Raw genomic sequence first — 22,658 nt, 5'->3', positions numbered from 1 at the left:
TGAGAAATACAAGTTTGTGTTTAATTAGTGACAATAAAAGCTGTGTGTTAAAAAGTGCCAAGGCAAGTGTGCAAAATGTCTCCGGTGAGTTCAAAGGTGAACGACGGCGTCGTCGTCGTCGTCCTCTTCCAGTCCGTCCGCACCCCCTCGGGCCAGGTACCTGTAGTCTCCCCCGCCCCCGATAGCCAAGGCGGCGCCGGACGCCACCGTCGGCCAGTCCCGCCTACGGGACGCGCCTAAGCCGCGGCCCTCTGGCGGTCCGGGCGCCTCCCCGCCGTCCGGGCCTTCCCCCTCCAGGTTGACGTAGTGCAAGGAGTCTTTGCGAAGCCGGAGCTCCTCCAGCAGGACCGCCAGGTCCTTGAAAGTAGGCCGACATTTGGGCACCGGACTCCAGCAGCTGTGCATCACGTCGTAGCTAACGGATAATCATCGTCATCAGAATACATTTCATTTCATGTATAAATAAGCACCTTTCAAAACTCTCAAGGTCACTTCACAGTCACAGGATAAAGTTTTTCTGCGGGTGAGCAGCGGCAGCCACACGCGCCAGCGTTCACTCAACCTGGAAGTAACTCAAATAGACAGAAAGCTAGCTAGTAATAGATAGCTCACACAGTAGATAGCCAGCCAGCTAGACCGCTAATATCCATTAGCTAGCTGGCTGTAAGCTGTCTAGCTGTTGGCTATCTACTCGCTATCCATTAGCTAGCTTACTGGCTGTAAGCTGGCTAACTGTTGGCTATCTATTACCTATTTGCTATCTATTAGCTAGCTAGCTTTCTATCTATTTGAGTTACTTCTGGGTTGAGTGAACGCTGGCGCGTGTGGCTGCCGCTGCTCACCCGCAGAAAAACTTTATCCTGTGACAGGAAAGTGACCCTGAGAGTTTTGAAACGGAGACGGACAGCTATTAGATAGCCAGCCAGATAGCTAATAGATAGAAAACAGATGCTTAAACTTAGAAATTAGTAATAAGTATTATTATTAAGTGCCTTTCAAAATTCTCAAAGTCACTTTACAGTCATCGGATCAGTTTTTCTGCGGGTGAGCAGCGGCAGCCACATGCGCCAGCGTTCACTCGACCCGGAAGTAACTCAAATAGAAAGTTAGCTAATAGATAGCTAAACAGTTAACTAGCTAGATCGCCATATAGCTAATAGCCATCTAGTAAGATAGCTAGCCAGCCAGACAGCTATTAGATAGCTAGCCAGCTAATAGATAGCATAAAAATAGCAAATTGAGCATCCAAAGGACTCACATGTCTTGTCTGCACTCGACGGGTTTCTTGAGGCGCTCTCCTCGGATCAGGTACTCGTAGATCTCAGAGTTCTCCACGCCGGGATACGGCGTCTGCCCGCGCGTCATCACTTCCCACATGGTTACACCAAAGGCCCACTGACACACACACACACACACAGTGTGAAAAGGTGGTGGGCAGGATGCGGAGGGTCCGTTCGGATTTTCCGTGCCCTTGTCTTGGTTCTTGCAGTGAGCAGTGCAATGACCATCGAGGCGCTGCCAAACGCTTGTTTAAATTTCGTGCGCTTACACATCCACGACACTAGATGGCAGTGCCACTCTTTTGGTCCAAAAACAACATTATTCCTCCCAAAAAATAATACAAAATAATACGACAATTGATTTCGAAGCGCCTGTCAAAGTCATTTTACAGTTGCAGGATAAGTTTTTTTTCATGTGGGTGAGCAGCGGCGCCACACGCACCAGCGTTCACTCAACCCGGACGTAACTCAAATAGATATCAAGCTAGCTAGCGAATAGATAGCGAGCTAGCTAGCAAATAGATAGCAAGCTAGCTAGCGAATAGATAGCTAATAGCTCGCAAATTGGTTGCTAATAGCTAGTGAATAAATAGCCATTAGCTAGCGAATAGAGGACTAATAGCTAGCGAATAGATAGCAAGCTAGCTAGCAAATAGATAGCAAGCTAGCTAGCGAATAAATAGCTAATAGCTTGCAAATTGGTTGCTAATAGCTCGTGAATAAATAGCCATTAGCTAGCGAATAGATGGCTAATAGCTAGCGAATAGTTAGCGAATTGGTTGCTAATAGCTAGCAAATAGATAGCTATTAGCTAGCGAATAGATAGCTAATAGCTTGCAAATTGGTTGCTAATAGCTAGTGAATAAATAGCCATTAGCTAGCGAATAGATGGCTAATAGCTAGCGAATAGTTAGCAAATTGGTTGCTAATAGCTAGCAAATAGATAGCTATTAGCTAGCGAATAGATAGCTAATAGCTCGCAAATTGGTTGCTAATAGCTAGTGAATAAATAGCCATTCGCTAGCGAATAGATGGCTAATAGCTAGCGAATAGTTAGCGAATTGGTTGCTAATAGCTAGCAAATAGATAGCTATTAGCTAGTGAATAGATGGCTAATAGCTAGTGAATAGATAGCTAATAATTAGCAAATAGATAGCTACTAGCTAGCGAATAGATAGCTAATAGTCAGCAAATAGCTAGCCATTAGCTCGCGAATAGATAGCTAATAGTTAGTGAATAGCTAGCCATTAGCTAGCGAATATATAGCTAATAGCTAGCGAATAGATACCTATTCGCCAGCGAATAGATGGGTAATAGCTAGCGAATAGCGAGCGAATTGGTTACTAATAGCAAACAAATAGATAGCTAACAGCTAGCAAATAAATAACTAATAGTTAGCGGATAGCTACTAGCTAGCGAATATATAGATAATAGTTAGCGAATAGCTATCCATTAGCTAGCTAATAGATTGATAATAGTTAGCGAATAGCTAGCTACTACCTAGCATCCAATTTGCTTTTCCTTCTTTGTTGTCATTGTTACGACGGGAGTAGGTCACGAAATGTGTGCGCTACGTACCACGTCGCTCTGCGTGGTGTAGACGTTATCGGCCAAGCTTTCCAAAGCGATCCACTTGACGGGAAGCTTGGAGACGGATCCTTGCCGGTAATAATCTCCAGAGTAGATCTTCTTGGAAAGGCCAAAGTCTGCCACGCACGCCGCCATCTTCTCATCCAGCCTGACCACAAAAAAAAAAAAGCGCAACCAAACGTCACGTCACGCCAATCACCTTGCCCGCAACCACTAAGAATAAGAATAAGAATAATAATAATAATCCATTTCATTTCGAAGCGCCTTTCAAAACTCTCAAGGTCACTATACAGTCACGGGATAAGTTTTTTTTCCTGTGGGTGAGCAGCGGCAGCCACACGCACCAGCATTCACTCAACCCGGAGGTAACTCAGATAGAAAGAAAGCTAGCTACCTTGCAGCTAATAGATAGCTAATACTGTAGATAGGTAGTTAGAGTTAGATAGCTAGCTAGCCAGTTAGCTAATAGATAGCAAATAATAATAATAATAATCCACTTAAACTTACAAGCACCTTTCAAAAGTCACGGGATAGGTTTTTTCCTGTGGGTGAGCAGCAACAGCCACACGCGCCAGTGTTCACTCAACCCGGAAGTAACTCAAATAAATAGCAAGCTCGATACTAGCTAATATAGTTAATAGCTAGATAGCTAATAGAGTGCTAGCTAGTAATAATAATAATGCATTTTATTTCAAAGCGCCTTTCAAAACTCAAAAGGTCACTCACAGCGTTCATTCAACCTGGAAGCTAGCTAGCTATCTAGATAGCTAGATATTAACTAGCTATTAACTAGCTAGCTTCCAGAGAGCAAATAGCTAGCTAGCTAGATAACCAGCTAGTTAGTTAGATAGCTAACAGACAGCAAATAGCTAGCTAGTTAGTTAGATAGCTAACAGACAGCAAATAGCCAGCTAGTTAGTTAGATAGCTAACAGACAGCAAATAGCTAGCTGGCTAGATAATTAGATCGCTAACAGACAGCAAATAGATAGCTAGCTAGATAACCAGCTAATTAGTCATATAGCTTATAGACAGCAAATAGATAGCGAGCCAGCTAGTTAGTTAGATAGCTAACAGACAGCAAATAGCTAGCTAGATAGTTAGATAGCTAACAGACAGCAAATAGCCAGCTAGTTAGTTAGATAGCTAACAGACAGCAAATAGCCAGCTAGTTAGTTAGATAGCTAACAGACAGCAAATAGCTAGCTGGCTAGATCGCCAGCTAGATAATTAGATCGCTAACAGACAGCAAATAGATAGCTAGCTAGATAACCAGCTAATTAGTCATATAGCTTATAGACAGCAAATAGATAGCGAGCCAGCTAGTTAGTTAGATAGCTAACAGACAGCAAATAGCTAGCTAGATAGTTAGATAGCTAATAGACAGCTTTACAGTCACAGGATTGATTTTTTTTCTGCGGGTGAGCAGCGGCAGCCACACGCGCCACCCAGAAGTAAGTGAAATAGATATAAAGCTAGCTAGCTACTAGATAGCTAATATGCTAAAGGAAAAAAGCGCCACGACGGGGACTGACATGCAGTTGCGGGCCGCCAGGTCCCTGTGGATGATGTTGCGACTGCTCAGGTATTCCATCCCTCGCGCCACGTCCAACATGAACTGGACCAGCATGCACCTGGGCAACTCCTGCGGGGAAAAGAGACGGACAGCGAGCACGAGCTCCGGGTCACGCGCCCACGGGCAACAAGAAAAGGAATTGGGCCAAAAGGTGAAAGGTCGTACGAAGGGCCGGTCTCCGAGCCTGGAAAGGAGCAAGAAGGTGTGCAGGTCTCCGTGCTTCATGAAGGGCAAGACCACCATGGGGACGGGCAAGCGCTGGCCGTGACGCCGCGCAAGACTGACCCCTAGCGGCGAGCGCAAAGTCCGTCAAAAGACAAGCCGCCTCGGTGGCGCCGCCGCGGCGGCCATCTTTACCGATGAGCTGGATGACGTTGGGGTGGCGGAAGTCCTTCATGCGCGCCGCCTCCTTCAGACACTGCTCGATGTCATCCGACGAGGTGATGTCCGCTGGACGCGCAGACGAAGGTCAGGATTAGAGGCAACAAAAGCCGTCTGCAGATGGGGGCAATCAATCCGTCCGCAGTTGACCTCATTCAAGACGTCTTGAAAATCTATTAACTGGCTGCTATCTAGCTAGATACTGTATCTATTAGATATATACCTAGCTAGCTATTAGCTATCAATTCGCTAGTTATTAGGTAGTAGCTACTTATTCGCTAGGTATTAGAATAATACATTTAATTTCTAAGCGCCCTTCAAAAGGTCATTTTACAGTCACAGGTTCAGTTTTTCTGTAGGTGAGCAGCGGCAGCCACACGCGCCAGCGTTCACTCAACCCGGAAGTAACTCAAATAGATAGAAAGCTAGATAGCTAGCTAATAGAAATAATAATAAAAATAATACATTTCATTTATAAACGTAGCTATTAGCTATCTATTCACTAGCTATTAGCTATCCATTCGCTAGCTATTATCTAGGTATTAGCTATCTTTTTGCTAGGTATTAGCTATCTATTCACGAGCTATTTGCTATCTATTCGCTAGCTATTAGGTATTAGCCATCTATTCGCTAGCTATTAGCTATCTATTCGCTAGTTATTAGGTATTACCTATTTGCTAGCTATTAGCTATCTATTCACTAGCTATTAGCTATCTATTCGCTAGTTATTATCTAGGTATTAGCTATCTATTCACTAGGTATTTGCTATCTATTCGCTAGCTATTAGGTATTAGCCATCTATTCGCTAGGTATTAGCTATCTATTCACTAGCTATTAGCAATCTATTTGCTAGCTATTAGGTATTAACTATCTATTCGCTAGGTATACTAATAATACATTCAATATCTAAGCACCCTTCAAAACTCTCAAGGGCATTTTACAGTCACAGGTTCAGTTTTTCTGTAGCTGAGCAGCGGCAGCCACACGCGCCAGCGTTCACTCAACCCGGAAGTAACTCAAATAGATAGAAAGCTAGATAGCTAGCTAATAGAAATAATAATAAAAATAATACATTTCATTTATAAACGTAGCTATTAGCTATCTATTCACTAGCTATTAGCTATCCATTCGCTAGCTATTATCTAGGTATTAGCTATCTTTTTGCTAGGTATTAGCTATCTATTCACGAGCTATTTGCTATCTATTCGCTAGCTATTAGGTATTAGCCATCTATTCGCTAGCTATTAGCTATTTATTCGCTAGTTATTAGGTATTACCTATTTGCTAGCTATTAGCTATCTATTCACTAGCTATTAGCTATCTATTCGCTAGTTATTATCTAGGTATTAGCTATCTATTCACTAGGTATTTGCTATCTATTCGCTAGCTATTAGGTATTAGCCATCTATTCGCTAGGTATTAGCTATCTATTCACTAGCTATTAGCAATCTATTTGCTAGCTATTAGGTATTAACTATCTATTCGCTAGGTATACTAATAATACATTCAATATCTAAGCACCCTTCAAAACTCTCAAGGTCATTTTACAGTCACAGGTTCAGTTTTTCTGTAGCTGAGCAGCGGCAGCCACACGCGCCAGCGTTCACTCAACCCGGAAGTAACTCAAATAGATAGAAAGCTAGATAGCTAGCTAATAGAAATAATAATAAAAATAATACATTTCATTTATAAACGTAGCTATTAGCTATCTATTCGCTAGTTATTAGGTATTACCTATTTGCTAGCTATTAGCTATCTATTCACTAGCTATTAGCTATCTATTCGCTAGTTATTATCTAGGTATTAGCTATCTATTCACTAGGTATTTGCTATCTATTCGCTAGCTATTAGGTATTAGCCATCTATTCGCTAGGTATTAGCTATCTATTCACTAGCTATTAGCAATCTATTTGCTAGCTATTAGGTATTAACTATCTATTCGCTAGATATACTAATAATACATTCAATATCTAAGCACCCTTCAAAACTCAAGGTCATTTTACAGTCACAGGTTCAGTTTTTCTGTAGGTGAGCAGCGGCAGCCACACGCGCCAGCGTTCACTCAACCCGGAAGTAACTCAAATAGATAGAAAGCTAGATAGCTAGCTAATAGAAATAATTATAGCAATAATACATTTCATTTATAAACGTAGCTATTAGCTATCTATTCACTAGCTATTAGCTATCTATTCGCTAGCTATTATCTAGGTATTAGCTATCTTTTTGCTAGGTATTAGCTATCTATTCACTAGCTATTAGCAATCGATTCGCTAGCTATTAGCTATCTATTCGCTAGTTATTATCTAGGTATTAGCTATCTATTCACTAGGTATTTGCTATCTATTCGCTAGCTATTAGGTATTAGCCATCTATTCGCTAGGTATTAGCTATCTATTCACTAGATATTAGCAATCTATTTGCTAGCTATTAGGTATTAACTATCTATTCGCTAGATATACTAATAATACATTCAATATCTAAGCACCCTTCAAAACTCTCAAGGTCATTTTACAGTCACAGGTTCAGTTTTTCTGTAGGTGAGCAGCGGCAGCCACACGCGCTAGCGTTCACTCAAATAGATAGAAAGCTAGATAGCTAGCTAATAGAAATAATTATAGCAATAATACATTTCATTTATAAACGTAGCTATTAGCTATCTATTCACTAGCTATTAGCTATCTATTCGCTAGCTATTATCTAGGTATTAGCTATCTTTTTGCTAGGTATTAGCTATCTATTCACTAGCTATTAGCAATCGATTCGCTAGCTATTAGCTATCTATTCGCTAGTTATTATCTAGGTATTAGCTATCTATTCACTAGGTATTTACTATCTATTCGCTAGCTATTAGTTATTAGCCATCTATTCGCTAGCTATTAGCTATCTATTCGCTAGTTATTAGGTATTAGCTATTGATTTGCTAGCTATTAGCTATCTATTCACTATCTATTCGCTAGTTATTATCTAGGTGTTAGCTATCTATTCACTAGGTATTTGCTATCCGCTAGCTATTAGGTATTAGCCATCTATTCGCTAGGTATTAGCTATCTATTCACTAGCTATTAGCAATCTATTTGCTAGCTATTAGGTATTAACTATCTATTCGCTAGGTATACTAATAATACATTCAATATCTAAGCACCCTTCAAAACTCTCAAGGTCATTTTACAGTCACAGGTTCAGTTTTTCTGTAGGTGAGCAGCGGCAGCCACACGCGCCAGCGTTCACTCAACCCGGAAGTAACTCAAATAGATAGAAAGCTAGATAGCTAGCTAATAGAAATAATAATAAAAATAATACATTTCATTTATAAACGTAGCTATTAGCTATCTATTGTCTAGTTATTATCTAGGTATTAGCTATCTATTCGCTAGTTATTATCTAGGTATTAGCTATCTATTCGCTAGGTATTAGCTGTCTATTAACTAGCTATTAGCAATCTATTTGCTAGCTATTAGGTAATAACTATCTATTTGGTAGGTATTAGGTATTAGCTATCTATTCGCTAGTTATTAGGTATTAGCTATATATTTGCGAGCTATTAGTTATCTATTCACTAGCTATTAGCTATTTATTCACTAGTTATTATCTAGGTATTAGCTATGTATTCGCTAGGTATCAGCTATCTATTCGCGAGCTATTAGGTATTAGCCATCTATTCGCTAGGTATTAGCTATCTATTCACTAGCTATTAGCAATCTATTTGCTAGCTATTAGGTATTAACTATCTATTCGCTAGGTATACTAATAATACATTCAATATCTAAGCACCCTTCAAAACTCTCAAGGTCATTTTACAGTCACAGGTTCAGTTTTTCTGTAGGTGAGCAGCGGCAGCCACACGCGCCAGTGTTCACTCAACCCGGAAGTAACTCAAATAGATAGAAAGCTAGATAGCTAGCTAATAGAAATAATAATAAAAATAATACATTTCAGTTATAAATGTAGCTATTAGCTATCTATTCACTAGCTATTAGCTATCTATTCGCTAGTTATTATCTAGGTATTAGCTATCTATTTGCTAGGTATTAGCTATCTATTAACTAGCTATTAGCAATCTATTTGCTAGCTATTAGGTAATAACGATCTATTTGGTAGGTATTAGCTATCTATTCGCTAGCTCGCTAGCTTTCTATCTATTTGAGTCACTTCCGGGCGGCAGGTCTTAACGCGAGGCGCGCAAGCGACCGAGGCCAACTCACATTTCAGAACCTTGACCGCCACCTTCTGGGCCGGGCAGACGTCCGTCTTCAGGAAGGCCTCGCGCACCGACCCGAACTCGCCTAAACGCAAAAGATGGACGCCATCAGTCCACTTGCCGGCGACTTAAGGTCAGCGACTTGTCACGTGACCCCACGAGGACGACCTTTGCCCAGCATGTGTCCGAGTATCAGCAGCCTCTCGGGGATGAGAACGTCCTTCAGTTTGTTGTTGAGCTCCTCGCTGATACCCAGACTGTCCACTAGAGGGAGACGGAGACACAAAAACAAGTGCATCTCAGCTGCCCGAAGAACCCAATTCACATCAGAGTGGGCGTGGTTAAACTCAATAGAATTGTTCTCAGAAATAATAATAATAACACATTTCATTTCTAATAGCTAGCAAGCTAGCTAGCGAATAGATAGCTTTGGAAGACTCCGAGCGCGGAACTCACGTGTTGAAACAGTCGCTTCCCCGGCGCTTCGGTTGAAGGAGCGAGCCGCCGTGAAGGAGATCGGCGTGTCGGCCGATGAAAAAACCCAACTGAACGAGGGGGGGAGGGGCAACATGTCACCTACGCGGCGTCATCATAATCAAAATGCATTTCATTTCTAAGCGACTTTCAAAACTCTCATGGTGATTTTCCAGTCACAGGATCAGTTTTTCTGTGGGTGAGCAGCGGCAGCCACACGCGCCAGCGTTCACTCAACCCGGAAGTAACTTGATAGATAGAAAGCTAGCTAGCCAATAGATAGCCAACATATACCTAGCTATATAGCTAGCCATTTAGATAGCTATATAGCTAGCTAGCAAGAGAGTTAGTTAGCTAATACACTGAATGTCACTATTAAATACACAGATAGAAAGCTAGCTAGCCAGCTAGTAGATAGCAAACTAGCCACCTAGAATTAGAACCTGTTCTCTCCACAAAGGTGAATCCTTCTGTCCATTCAACCTGATTTTTTTTACTCATTCCTAGAAAATGGATAGAAAACAGTCAAATTTGGACTTGTTTCAACTTTGATGGGTCTATTTTGTGTCGTTTTAAGAATTATTTAGTAGAAAACGATGTTTTATGGGGACCTGGGAACGGATTCTTCTCATTTTAATGGTTTCCTATGGGAAATGAATGTTTGGGATACACACCTTTCGCCTGACACACTCTGTCTGGGAAGCAATTAAGTTGGTAAGCCGAGGTATCACTGTATGTACGGCCAGATGTGCGAGCAGGTCCCGTGCGTACCCAAAGCGCGACGCCTTCCCGCCTCTCCGAGCAAAGATGGAGACAAGCAGCGCCAACACGGTCAGCGCCAGAAGGGCGAAGAGGACGCCCACCCAAAGGTGGCCGCGCGCCACGGGGGCACCCGCGGGTACCGCCCAGCCGCCTGCGCGGTCTCCTAAAAACAAAATAAGCCCGTTAGCATGACCGCAACATGCTTCTGCGTCATTAGCACGCTAGCGGGGCCAGTCGCGAACGCACCCGCGGCGGGCAGGATGACGACGGGGGCGCTCCAGGGGCCGCAACCCACCGCCGTGCAGGCCGAGACCCGCACGGACGAGTTGAAGAAGCGGCCGCCGCTGGAAAGGAAGGCCCGCGGCACTTTGAACAGCAGAGGCTCCTGGACACACAAAATGGCCGCATTCACCAAAACAGATAGCGAGCTAGATAGCTAGCTAAACATTTACATAGCCATATAGCTCATAGATCGCTAGCTAGTTAGACAATAATAATAATAATAATAATAATAATAATAATCCATTTCATTCCTAAGCGCCTTTCAAAACTCTCGAGGTCACTTTTTAGTCACAGAATCAGTCTTTCTGTGGGTGAGCAGCGGCAGCCACACGCGCCAGCGTTCACTCACCCCGGAGGTAACTCAAATAGATAGCTCGCTAAAATAAATAGTTAGCTAATACACTGAATGTCACTATTAAATACACAAATAGAAAGCTAGCTAGCCAGCTAATAGATAGCCAAAACAGCCAGCTAGCTAAATAGTTAGCCATTTAGATAGCCATATAGCTAGTAAGCTAATATTAATAATAATACATTTGAATTATAAGCGCCTTTCAAAACTCTCAAGGTCACTTTAAAGTCGCAGGATCAGTTTTTCTGTGGGTGAGCAGCGGCAGCCACACGCGTCAGCGTTCACTCAACCCGGAAGTTAATAGATAGAAAGGTACCTAGCCAGCTAGTAGATAGCTAATAGATAGCCAACAGATAGCTAGCCACCCAGATAGCTCTATAGCTAATAGCTAGCTAGCTAGTTAGCTATTACACTGAATGTCACTATTAAATACACAGATAGAAAGCTAGCTATCCAGCAAGTAGATAGCTAACAGATAGCCAAAACCAATAGCTAGCCAGATAACTACCAACATAGATAGTTCTATAGCTAATAGCTAGCTATTACTATTACTACTATTGGCTAACTATCTAGCAAGCCACTAAATACACTGATAGAAAGCTCGCTCGCCAGTTAGTAGATAGCCAAAACAGATAACTGGCTAGATAGCTCACCATTTAGATAGCTATCTAGCTAGATAGCTAGTTAGCTAATACACAGAATGTCACTACTTAAATAACAATAATAATAATGAATTAGCTTTGTGTGTTGCGGGCAGCTGACCTGTCGCTCCCCTCCCAGAATCCATTGCACCTTGTAGGCCAACAGCTCCCCCTGAAGCTCCGCCTCCCGAAGCTCCGCCCACGCGAGGCTCAACTGCCGCTCCGACAAGTCAAAGGTCAGATTCCGGGGGGCCGCGACGGGCACTGGTACCACAAACGGAGCGGAGCGTCTGGGTGACGCCGACCGGCTCGCCCCGGCGGTCTCGACGGGGGACCGGCGGGTCACCTGACTCGGGCGTCAGGAAGCGCATCCAGGGCGAGAAGGGCGACGGTCCGACCTCGTTGGCGCAGGACACCCGCGCGCTGTAGTTGGAGTGGCGGGTCAGACCGGCGAGGACGTGACGGTGGGGAGGGACGGACACGGAGATCTCGGGTAGGATCAGATGACTGGGAGACGAGCGTCGGATCTGAGAAGGTGGGCGACAGAGACCGCAGCGGCCCTCGCTTGACTGTCAAGCAACTTTTAAAGGACAACCGACACCTCCGGGAAAAGTTGCATCCTTTTCTTTTTTTGTCAAATGACTTCTGCTGAGCGTATTGTACAAAGATTCCACCGCATGGATTATTATTAGGATTCTTTTTTGGGGAGGAATATAATGTTGTTTTCCGACCAAAAGAGTGGCACTGCCATCTTGTGTCGTGGATGTGTAAGTGCACAAACTAAAAACTGCAAGAATCAAGACAAGGGCAGAGTAAAACCCTCTGCATCCTGCCCACCACCTTTTCCAGCGACTTCCCTCAGGCAGGCGGGAACGATCCACTTAAACTATCTATCTACTAGCTAGCTAGCTAGCTCTCCATTTGCTATCTAGCTGGCTAGCTTTCTATCTATTTGAGTTACTTCCGTGTGTCGCTTTCTTGGTCAGGGGCGTTCCCTCCGTGAGCTCACTTCCGGCATCAACATCAACTCAAAAACAAGACGGCATGAATATTAAAAGGTAAAATATAATAATAATAATCATAATAATACATTTCATTTGTAAGCGCTTTTCAAAACTCTCAAGGTCACTTTACTGTCTCTGGATCGGTTTTTCTGTGGGTGAGCAGCGGCAGCCACACACGCCAGCGTTCACTCAACCCGGAATAACTCAAATAAATAAAAAGCTAGCTAGCTAGCTAGCTATTAGATAGCCAGCTAACCAGTTAGCCAGCCAATAGATAGCTCGCCAGCTGGATAGATAGCTAACAGATACATTGTGCCCGAATCTCCATCAGTATTCGCAGTAAAACATGCTAACTATGTTAAAATGCTAAATGTGGCTAATTTCTTAGCGATATGCGCTGGAATCTTGCGCTCAGTAGAAGTCACTTGAAGTCATTTGTCCTTTCAGATCTTGGGGGGGGGGGGGGGGGGGGGGGTGCGTTCGCCCGGGATTACCTGGATAGCGCAGGTGGACAAGTCGGCGTGACCGGTGAATCCCGGTTGCCACGACAACAAGGCGTCGCTCTCCAGGAACTTGCCGAGCTTCAGTCCGGACGGAGCCGCCGGAAAGCCTGTCATGAGTAACTCAAATAGATAGAAAGCTAGCTCGCTAATAGAGAGATCATTGATAGCTAATAGATAGCTAATATATAGCTATTAGATAGCTAACAATAATAATAATTTCATTTTTAGGCGCCTTTCAAAACTCTGAAAGTCACTTTACAGTCACAGGGTAAGTTTTTCTGTGGGAGAGCACTTCACTCAACTCGAAAGTTAATAGATAGAAAGCTAGCTAGCCAGCTACTAGATAGATAATAGATAGCCAACAGATAGCTAGCTAGATAGCTAGCCACCTAGATAGCTCTATAGCTGATAGCTAGATAGACAGCTAGATACTTAGCTAGCTAACACACTGAATATCACTATTAAATAGATAGAAAGCTAGCTAGCCAGCTACTAGATAGATAATAGATAGCCAACAGATAGCTAGCTAGATAGCTAGCCACCTAGATAGCTCGAAAGCTGATAGCTAGATAGACAGCTAGATGGTTAGCTAGCTAACACACTGAATATCACTATTAAATAGATAGAAAGCTAGCTAGCCAGGTAATAGATAGAGAATAGATAGCCAGCTAGTAGATAGATAATAGATAGCCAACAGATAGCTCGCTAGATAGCTAGCCACCTAGATAGCTCGAAAGCTGATAGCTAGCTAGACAGTGAGATGGTTAGCGAGCTAACACACTGAATGTCACTATTAAATAGATAGGGAGCTAGTTAGCCAGCTGGTAGATAGATAATAGATATCATATAATAGATAGATCAACTTGGTGTCATTTTAAAGCAAATATTCAATATTAATAATAATGATAATAATAAAAATAATACATTGTATTTGCAAGTGCCTTTCAAAACGCTCAAGAACATAGCTTATAGATAGCTAGCTAGATGGCTAGCCAATTAGAGAGCTATGTCGCTAATAGATAGCTGGATAGCTAATAAATGACTCTGTGTCTTTGTGTTGTCATGTCATTTGTTATTTAATTGATGTTTTTTTGCTCCGCGAGAGTGTCTGCCTTTCCAGCAGCTCCTGTATTTTGTTTTTCTACTTCTTTCTTTCCTTTCCTTTCCTCCTCCTTTCATAACTTTGCTGCTGTCAAATGTCAATTGCTCCTCCACTGCGAGACAAATAAAGGTCCATCCAATGAGACAGGATGTTGGACTCCTCAAGGCTAAAACATACTTGACGCTAACCGATCGGCGGTCTCACCTTTGATGAAGACCGTTCCGGTTCTGGACACGGAGATCCCGCGGGCGTTGCGGGCCTCGCAGTAGACCTTGACCGTCTCGTTGACCCCTGCGTGGCGACGTCATGTCACTTTGGCCAGCTAACTCCTCTTGGTTCTCGCGGCGGGCTATTTGAGGTCTTACCGCGGACGCCAAGGACGGAGGGGGACGGAGCGACGCCTCCCTCGCGGACTCCTCCCAGCCACCACAGAACCTCCACGGGCTCAGGTGGACCAACCGCGCCGCAGGTCAGGTTGAAGGGCTTTCCTGGAAGCGTGGACACGTCCTCGGGCTCTTGGACAAAATGCGGCACCCCTAAAGGGAAGCGAAGGGGGACGCACCGTCAGAAAAACCGGACCGGACCAGATCCCCGTTTGGTCTTCCTTCACCTTCCACTGTGATCCAGGCCCGTCGGGATGAAAACGTCTGGCCGTGGAAGTCCACCTGGCACCAGTACTTGCCCGCATCCTGCTGCTGGACCGACTTTACGCTGAAACGCAAAACTGGACATTGGACAAGGACCGGACTGACACTGGGACCGAGGTCAACGACTTCACAAGGTTCCGGTTGGCCTCTGATGGCCGCTGTCCAAAAATCCACATCGACGTGCTGAGACTCTGTGGTGATAATGCACAGAAAGCTATCCAGCTAGCAGATAGCTAATAGATAACCAAAACAGATTGCTAGCTAGATAGCTAGCCATTTAGATAGCTATATAGCTAGTTAGATAATAATAATAATAATAATATAGTAAAGTCTCGTTTTATCGATATTCTTGGGAGTCGGAACAAATATCGATATAACCAGACTATCGATATATCCAATGCTGCATGTAAATGTTCTCCTTGCGTTCATAGAAATAGCATCATAATAAGCAGTACTATTAATATAACCAATATCGATATAACGAGACTTTACTGTAATAACAATAATAATAATAATAATAATAATAATAATAATAATACATTTAATTTCTAAGCGCCTTTCAAAACTCTCAAGGTCACTTTACAGTCGGGGGGAAAAGTTTTTTTCCTGTGGGTGAGCAGCGGCAGACACAAGCGCCCGCGTTCACTCAACCCGGAAGTAACTCAAATAGATAGAAAGCTAGCTAGCAAATGGATAGCTAATAAATAGCTAATAGATAGCCAGATAGCCAGATAGCCAGATGATAATACATTTCATTCATAAGTGCCTTTCAAAACTCTCAAGGACACAGATAGACAGACAACAGCTAATAGCTAGCCAACTAGATAACAAACAGCTAGCCAGCCAGATAGTCTAAAAAACACAAATATCTGGTGCTTGAAAAAATTCTTGGTTGAATTCGGGGCCCGGGAGTGAACCAGTGTTCGCTCAACCCAGAAGTAACTCAAATAGATAGAAAGCTAGCCAACTAGCTAGCTAATAAATAGCTACTAGATAGCCAGATAGCCAACAGCTAGCCAAGTATAGAGCTAACAGCCAGCCAGCTAATAGCTAGACAGCTAATAGCTAGCCAGCCAGATAGCCAGGTGATGTCATCAAACTGTTTGATGTTGCAGAGCGGCAAAGTGGAGGTCTGCGGGTTCTGGCTGACTTCTACTTTGGTACCTGTAGAAGGTCTCCCAGTGCTTCTCCCCGAGGGCGATGAACATCTGGTCACTGCTGAGGAGCCGAGCGCCGTCCTTCATCCAAACCACGTCGGGCTCTTCCACGCCCTCCACGGCGCAGCCCAGACGCACGGCGTTACCCTGAGACGCCGTCTGGTTGCTCGGGTGCCGGCTGAACGACACGCCGCCTGACAGATGACATCATCATAAAAATAATACTTTTAATTTCAAGGCGCCTTTCAAATCTCTCAAGGACACTTTACCGTGACGGGATTTTTTTTTGTGAGGGTGAGCAGCGGCAGCCATTCGCGCCAGCGTTCACTCTACCTGACGGCCGTTGTTTTGCAGTTTTTTTTTTCCCGGACTCTCGACTCTGTATGTCAGTATATTATAATAACAATAATAATAATAATACATTTCATTTCTAAACACCTTTCAAAACTGTCAAGGTCACTTTACATTCACAGGATGTTTTTCAGTGGGTGACCACACCCGCCAGTGTTCACTCAACCCAGAAGTAACTCAAATAGATAGAAAGCTAGCCAGCTAACAGATAGCTATTAATAATAACAAGAATACATTTCATTTATGAATGTATTCCAAAACTCTCAAGGTCACTTTATAGTCACAGGATAAGTTAGATAGCTAGCTAGATAGCTAATAATAATAACAACAATAATACATTTCATTTTTAAGCACCTTTCAAAACTCTCAAGGTCACTTTACAGTCACAGACGTTTTTCTGTGGGTAAGCAGCGGCAGCCACACGTGCGAGCGTTCACTCAAGCCGGAAGTAACACAGATAGAAGGCTAGCTAGCTAGCTAGCTAATAGGAGATAGCTAATAATAAGAATAATACATTGTATTTATAATCGCCTTTCAAAACTCTCTGGAACATAGCTAATAACGAGCTAGCATGATAGCTATATAGCTAATAAATAGATAACTAGCTAGCCAGCAAGATAGCTAATAGATGGCAAGTAGCCAGCTAGCTTGATAGCTGGATAGATAGCGAGATAGATAGATAAATAGACAGCTGAATAGCTAGATAAATAAAAAGTGAAGACTTTTGGTATATAGTTAATAGACAGCAAGCTAGCCAGCTTGATAGCAAATAGATAGCAAATAAAGATAGCTAATCTAATTTCATCTAATTTTGTAATTACTAATTGTTGGCGTCAAATCCTCGTCAGCACTTTGTCAAATTGCCAATTTGTAAGACTTTAAAGTTATCGTGACTATTTCATCTAGAACTGCTTCATGTCACAAAGAGGTACCCTTCAGCAAGTGCTGAAGAATGGACGACTGTCTGTGTCTTTGTGTTGTCATATTATTTGACAACACCCGGAAACAGAAGAGGGGAAAGCGTGGAGGTATCCGCACTAGGCTCGCGGCTAGCCCCCACCGGCCGACCATTCCTACCATCACGCTGGCTAACGTGCGCTCGCTGGACAATAAAATGGACTACATCAGACTTCTCCGTTCAACTTCTAAGACGGTGGGTGAGTGTTGTGCCTTTGTGTTTGTGGAAACATTGCTGACCGACAGCATACCGGACAGTGCCATCCAGCTAGCCCAGCTAACTAGCTTCCGGGCAGACAGAGCGCTCGTCGAGGGGGGGGGGGGGGGGGGGGGGGGGGGGGAGACTCGCGACTGTTTACATCAGTGATGCCTGGTGCCGCAACGCTGTGGTGGTATGCAAACACTGCTCACCACTGATGGAGCTTATGGTCATAAAATGTCGGCCATTCTACCTGCCGAGGGAATTTAGTGCCGTACTGCTGGTAGCAGCTTACATCCCCCCCGAGCTCAATTAACAACAGGAGCGCGGCATTGAATGAACTCTACCAGATTCTTTCCTTATCCTGGCTGGCGATTTCAACCATGCCAACCCGAAAAGCGTGTTTCCACAACTCCGTGGACACATTAACTTTCCGACGAGAGGTAACAACATTCTGGACAATGTTTTCACCACACACAAAGGAGCCTACAAAGCCTATCCCCTCCCCCACCTAGTAGCTTCGGACCACTCCACCATCATGTTAATGCGCGCATACAGGCCACTTGTAAAAGTCGTCAAACCAGTCAAGAAGCAGATAAGGGTGTGGCCTGATGGGTCGTCAGAGGCACTCATAGACTGCTTCTCCAACACCGACTGGAACATGTTCAGACAAGCGGCCACCTACAATAACCACACCGACCTCCAAGAGTACACAGACTCTGTTACCTCCTACATGAGGAAGTGCATGGATGACGTGACTGTCACCAGATCTGTCACCATCCGGGCCAACCAGAAGCCATGGTTGACGGGTGAAGTCCACAGGCTCCTTAGGGCTCGGAACACTGCGCTGGCGATGAGCTGGGCCTGAGGACAGCCAGGGCCAACCTGTCACGTGGCATCAGGATGGCCAAGAAACAGCACTCCAGGATGATCGCCAACCACTTCAGACACCAGGAACCTGTGGCGTGGGATACAGACCATCACAGACTACAAGCCCTCTCCACAGACCTGCGAGAACTCCACCACTCTGCTGAACCAGCTGAATGACTTCTTCGCCCGCTTCGAGGCAGACAATAGCACTCCAGCACAGAAGACCGCACCGCCTCCCGGCGAACAGGTGCTGACACTGTCCCAGGACAGCGTGAGGCGATCCCTCAGAGGGACCAACGCACGAAAAGCCCCGGGTCCCGACGGCATTCCTGGCCGTGTTCTGAGAGACTGCGCTGAGGAGCTCACAGATGTCTTCACGGACATCTTCAACACCTCTCTGAGCCAGGCTGTTGTGCCTACGTGCCTCAAAGCCACCACCGTCATCCCGGTCCCTAAGAAGTCGTGTCCCACCTGCCGCAACGACTACCGCCTGGTCGCACTCACTCCCATCCTCATGAAGTGCTTCGAGCGGCTAGTTATGAACCACATCAAGGCTGCCCTCAACTGCGACCCTTTCCAGTTTGCATATCGGCCCAACCGCTCGACCGATGACGCCATCTCCACTGCTCTCCACACAGCGCTCACCTACCTGGAGACCAGAGACTCTTACGTCAGAATGCTGTTCATCGCCCCCAGCATGCTCCACTGACCATCGACGGTGCTGCAGTGGAGAGAGTGAGCGGCACCAAATTCCTGGGAGTGCACATATCCGAAGACCTGTCCTGGAGCCACAACACGGCATCACTGGCCAAGAGATCCCACCGGCGCCTGTACTTCCTCCGCAAGCTCAAAAGAGTTGGAGCCCCGACCCCCATCATGACCTCCTTCTACCGCGGTACCATCAAGAGCATCCTGACCAGCTGTATCACCGCGCGGTACGGCGTCTGCACAGTGTCCTGCCGTAAGACTCTGCAGCGCAGAGTGAGGACAGCTGAGAAGATCATCGGTGTCTCGATCCCACCCCTCCCACAGCCTCTTCAGCCTGCTGCCATCGAGTAGCGGAGTCTCCGAGCCAATACCAGCAAGGTCAAGGTCAGTTTCTGCCACCAGGAAGTCAGGAGACTCAACTCCCTCCCAGCCCTGCCCCCCTACCCCTTCCCACTGCCACACTCACCGAACTCTGAGTACACGCTACACGCTGTACTATCATCCTATTTTTTTTGTTCTTTCTCGTTTTTTTTCTGCAAGACCTCACTTCAACCCTTTCTTGTTGTTTGTTTTTGCATTACGTCACTTTATATACGTCACTACCTCACTTTCCAGACGACACGACCTCACTTTACATTCAGAAATGACATGTCTTGTCTGTTGTCAATTGTATGTCTTGTTAGCCACGTTAGAAGTGCCTTGCACGCTGTGTCCGAGAGGACATTAATTTCATCTGCGCTGTATGTCATGCATATTAGCATATTTGACAATAAAGCTGACTTTGTTATTTCGTTCTTTTGACTTCAAGATGGCGCCGCGAGAGTGTCTGCCTTTCCAGCAGCTCCTGTATTTTGTTTTTCTACTTCTTTCTTTCCTTTCCTCTTCCTTTCATAACTTTGTTGCTGTGAAATGTCCATTTCTCCACTGCGAGAGGAATAAAGGTACATCCAATCCATTTGCTATGTATTTGCTAACTAGCTAGCTACCTAGCTGGCTATCTATTTGCGATCAATTTGATATCTATCTAGCTAGCTATCTATTTGCTATCCATTTGCTATCTATTAGCTAGCTACCTAGCTGGCTATCCTTTTGCTATCTATTTGCTATCTATTAGCTAGCTACCTAGCTGGATATAATTTTGCTATCTATAATAATAATACTACTACTAATAATAATAATACATTTCATTTGTAAGCGCCTTTCAAAACTCTCAAGGTCACTTTACAGCCACAGAATAAGTTTTTCTGTGGGTGAGCGCCGGCACACGCGCCGGCGTTCACTCAACCCGGAATCACTCAAATAGATAAAAAGCTAGCTAGCTAACTAGCTACTAGCTACCTGGCCAGCCAGCCGGCCAGCCATTACTGTATATTAGCTAGCCAGCTAGCTCTCTAGTTATTTGACATATTTGCTATCTAGTAGTTATCTGTCTAGCTACCTATTTGCTAGTCATTTGCTATCTATTAGCTGTCTAGCTAGCTAGCTATGTAACTGGCTATTTATTAGCTGTATGTGTATCTAGCTAGTTAGCTAACTGTCTAGCTGGCTATCTATTAGTTATGTGTTAGCTAGCTAGCTTTCTATCTATTTGAGTTACTTCCGGGTTGAGTGAATGCTGGCGCATGTGGCTGCCACTGCTCACCTACAGAAAAAAACTTATACTGTGACTGTAAAGTGACCTTGAGAGTTTTGAAAGGCGCTGAGAAATGAAATGTATTATGATTATCATTATTATTATTATTATTAGCTATCTATTAGCTATCTAGCGAGTTATCTATCTATTTGAGTTACTTCTGGGTTGAGTGAACGCTGGCGCGTGTGGCTCCCGCTACTCACCCACTGAAAAACTTATCCTGTGACTGTATTATTATTATTATGATTATGATTATAAAAACTATAAAAAGCCGATGCCTCCCTCGCGCGTGCGCAAACGTGACATCATCCCTCTTCCCGCACATCTCGGCCGACGTCACCTCGCTGCGGTGATTTTGATGACGTCACTTTTGATCGTTAACACGCGAGAATCACAAAAACTCTGAGAACTGGGGAGCCTTGCGCACACTTTGAACGTCCTCGTCTATCCGAACAAGTAGCGCACCTGACCCTCCACACCATCAATCAATTTTCCGATGAAAAAATAACAATGAATCAATAAAGTGATGCGTCGCACTCACCGATAGCACAAGAGGCGAACACGGCGACCAGCGCCAACGTCAACAGCAGCCCGAACATGTTTGTTTGTTTGTTTGGGCGCCGAGGAAAACAAAAAGTGCACTTTTCACCCAGCCCCGCCGCCCCCACCCGCGCTTGCCCCTAGCGATCTGACGTCAAATGGCGGCGCGACGAGATCAAAATGGAGACGAAAAAGCGGGAGAAGAGTTGGGGAAGAAAGTTCCTGGTCGTCGTCGTCGTCGTCGTGGGAGGGCGGCTCGGCGACCACGAAGGAGCTCGCTGTGGGGCCACCGCTTTGGCAGTGGTTGGGAGTGTGACGTCAGGTGACCGCACCGGAAGTTGAATCCCACACCTTCGAAATAAGACGCGGAACAGCTATTTTCGACGCTTGAGTGAAACCGCGGCGGTAAGGACGTCGACGTAAATGTCCAGACCGCCGGAAACTATTTCACCGGAGAAATGTCTCCACGTTGTGTTGGCGTTCAATATTATTGCAATAATAAATATTAATAATGATCCGTTTTTCTGTGGGTGAGCAGCGGCGCCCACACGCGCCGGCGTTCACTCAACCCGGAAGTAAGTAAGCTAGATAGAAAACTAGTTAATATATAGCTAATAGCTAGGCAGATAGATAGCTAATCGGATTGGATGTACCTTTATTCCTCTCACAGTGGAGAAACTGACATTTCACAGCAGCAAAGTTATGAAAGGAGGCGGAAAGGAACTAAAGAAGTAGAAAAACAAAATCCAGGGGCTGCTGGAATAAATAGCTAATACGTATATATATGTTCCGTATTTGAAAATGGGCTATTGTGGGTATGAAACATTCTTAAATCTTCGTCACTGTCATTTTCAATCAAGGACACCGAGGCACGGTGGCCCCATCGACTTTTAAATGTTTAGTCAAACAACTTTAGTGCAGGGGTCGGGAACCTTTTTGACTAAGAGAGCCATAAAAGTCAAATATTTAGAATAACTGTGATTATACTCACCGTGAATATGAATAGTTTTCCTTTCTTCAGGATCGGTCAAAACAAATCCAGCCAAACGATCGGAATGAAAGTCAATAGTTCATAGGCGAAGCTACTATTAGCTAGCCTGCACACGGCTCATTAGCTTGCACGCTTGCTTTCTGCTGCCTCTCGGGGAAGTATATTGATGCTAACGTTAGCATAGGGCTTTTCAAAGTGCCACTGATATTCAACTGTTTAATTCATGCCATTGTTTCATTGCAAATTAGAAACTATCAAATTAGAACCTTTTCTCTCGACAAAGGCGAATCCTTCGTTGTTTTTACTCGTCAGGCACATTTAAAAGGGGCGTTTACCTGTTTCAACTGCGATATGTCAAGTGATGTGTCGTTCGCGAACGAGCCGCTTCTTAGAGTCGGATCTCCGAAGTGAACGTAAAGAGCCAGAAATCGGAGCCGACATTTTTCCCGTTTTGGAGCCAT

General features: G+C 44.4%; 1 protein-coding gene across 6 annotated transcripts; it reads right to left on the bottom strand.

The window, feature by feature from the left end:
- Positions 1–22,533, bottom strand: tyro3 (TYRO3 protein tyrosine kinase). Of its 6 annotated transcripts, XM_089003912.1 has the most exons (20): positions 21,208–21,527; positions 15,956–16,142; positions 14,755–14,855; positions 14,510–14,680; positions 14,349–14,435; positions 13,034–13,149; positions 11,882–12,062; positions 11,657–11,799; positions 10,507–10,645; positions 10,270–10,423; positions 10,173–10,193; positions 9,481–9,569; positions 9,193–9,288; positions 9,029–9,109; positions 4,803–4,895; positions 4,611–4,732; positions 4,405–4,514; positions 2,859–3,018; positions 1,259–1,395; positions 1–415 (listed from the first exon to the last, which is right to left on the bottom strand). In XM_089003912.1, the coding sequence occupies exons 1-20, from the start codon at positions 21,263–21,265 to the stop codon at positions 91–93; spliced, it is 2,571 nt and encodes an 856-aa protein (XP_088860038.1). In that variant the 5' UTR covers positions 21,266–21,527; the 3' UTR covers positions 1–90. The 6 variants fall into 6 exon arrangements, with proteins under 6 accessions (XP_088860038.1, XP_088860040.1, XP_088860036.1 ...); XM_089003914.1 differs by lacking the exon at positions 21,208–21,527 and adding an exon at positions 22,198–22,533 and having other exon boundaries at positions 4,405–4,732; XM_089003910.1 differs by having other exon boundaries at positions 4,405–4,732; positions 21,208–21,528.
- Positions 22,534–22,658: the final 125 nt, after the last annotated feature.

This window comes from Hippocampus bargibanti, linkage group LG09 (genome assembly GCF_051943395.1).
Source record: "Hippocampus bargibanti isolate YZ-2025 linkage group LG09, ASM5194339v1, whole genome shotgun sequence".
Taxonomy (NCBI): domain Eukaryota; kingdom Metazoa; phylum Chordata; class Actinopteri; order Syngnathiformes; family Syngnathidae; genus Hippocampus; species Hippocampus bargibanti.
The sequence above is the reverse complement of the archived record's forward strand: the minus strand, read 5'-3'. Positions and strand labels throughout refer to the sequence as shown.

What these genes read in the sequence shown, in the direction of transcription:
- tyro3 (XM_089003910.1), bottom strand. Translation starts at nt 21,265, where the DNA reads ATGTTCGGGCTGCTGTTGACGTTGGCGCTGGTCGCCGTGTTCGCCTCT. An exon ending in GGCCTGGATCACAGTGGAAG is followed by an intron (nt 14,681 to 14,754) that starts GTGAAGGAAGAC and finishes GCTTCCCTTTAG; the next exon opens with GGGTGCCGCATTTTGTCCAA. An exon ending in GGAAGCGACTGTTTCAACAC is followed by an intron (nt 9,289 to 9,480) that starts GTGAGTTCCGCG and finishes GTCTCCCTCTAG; the next exon opens with TGGACAGTCTGGGTATCAGC.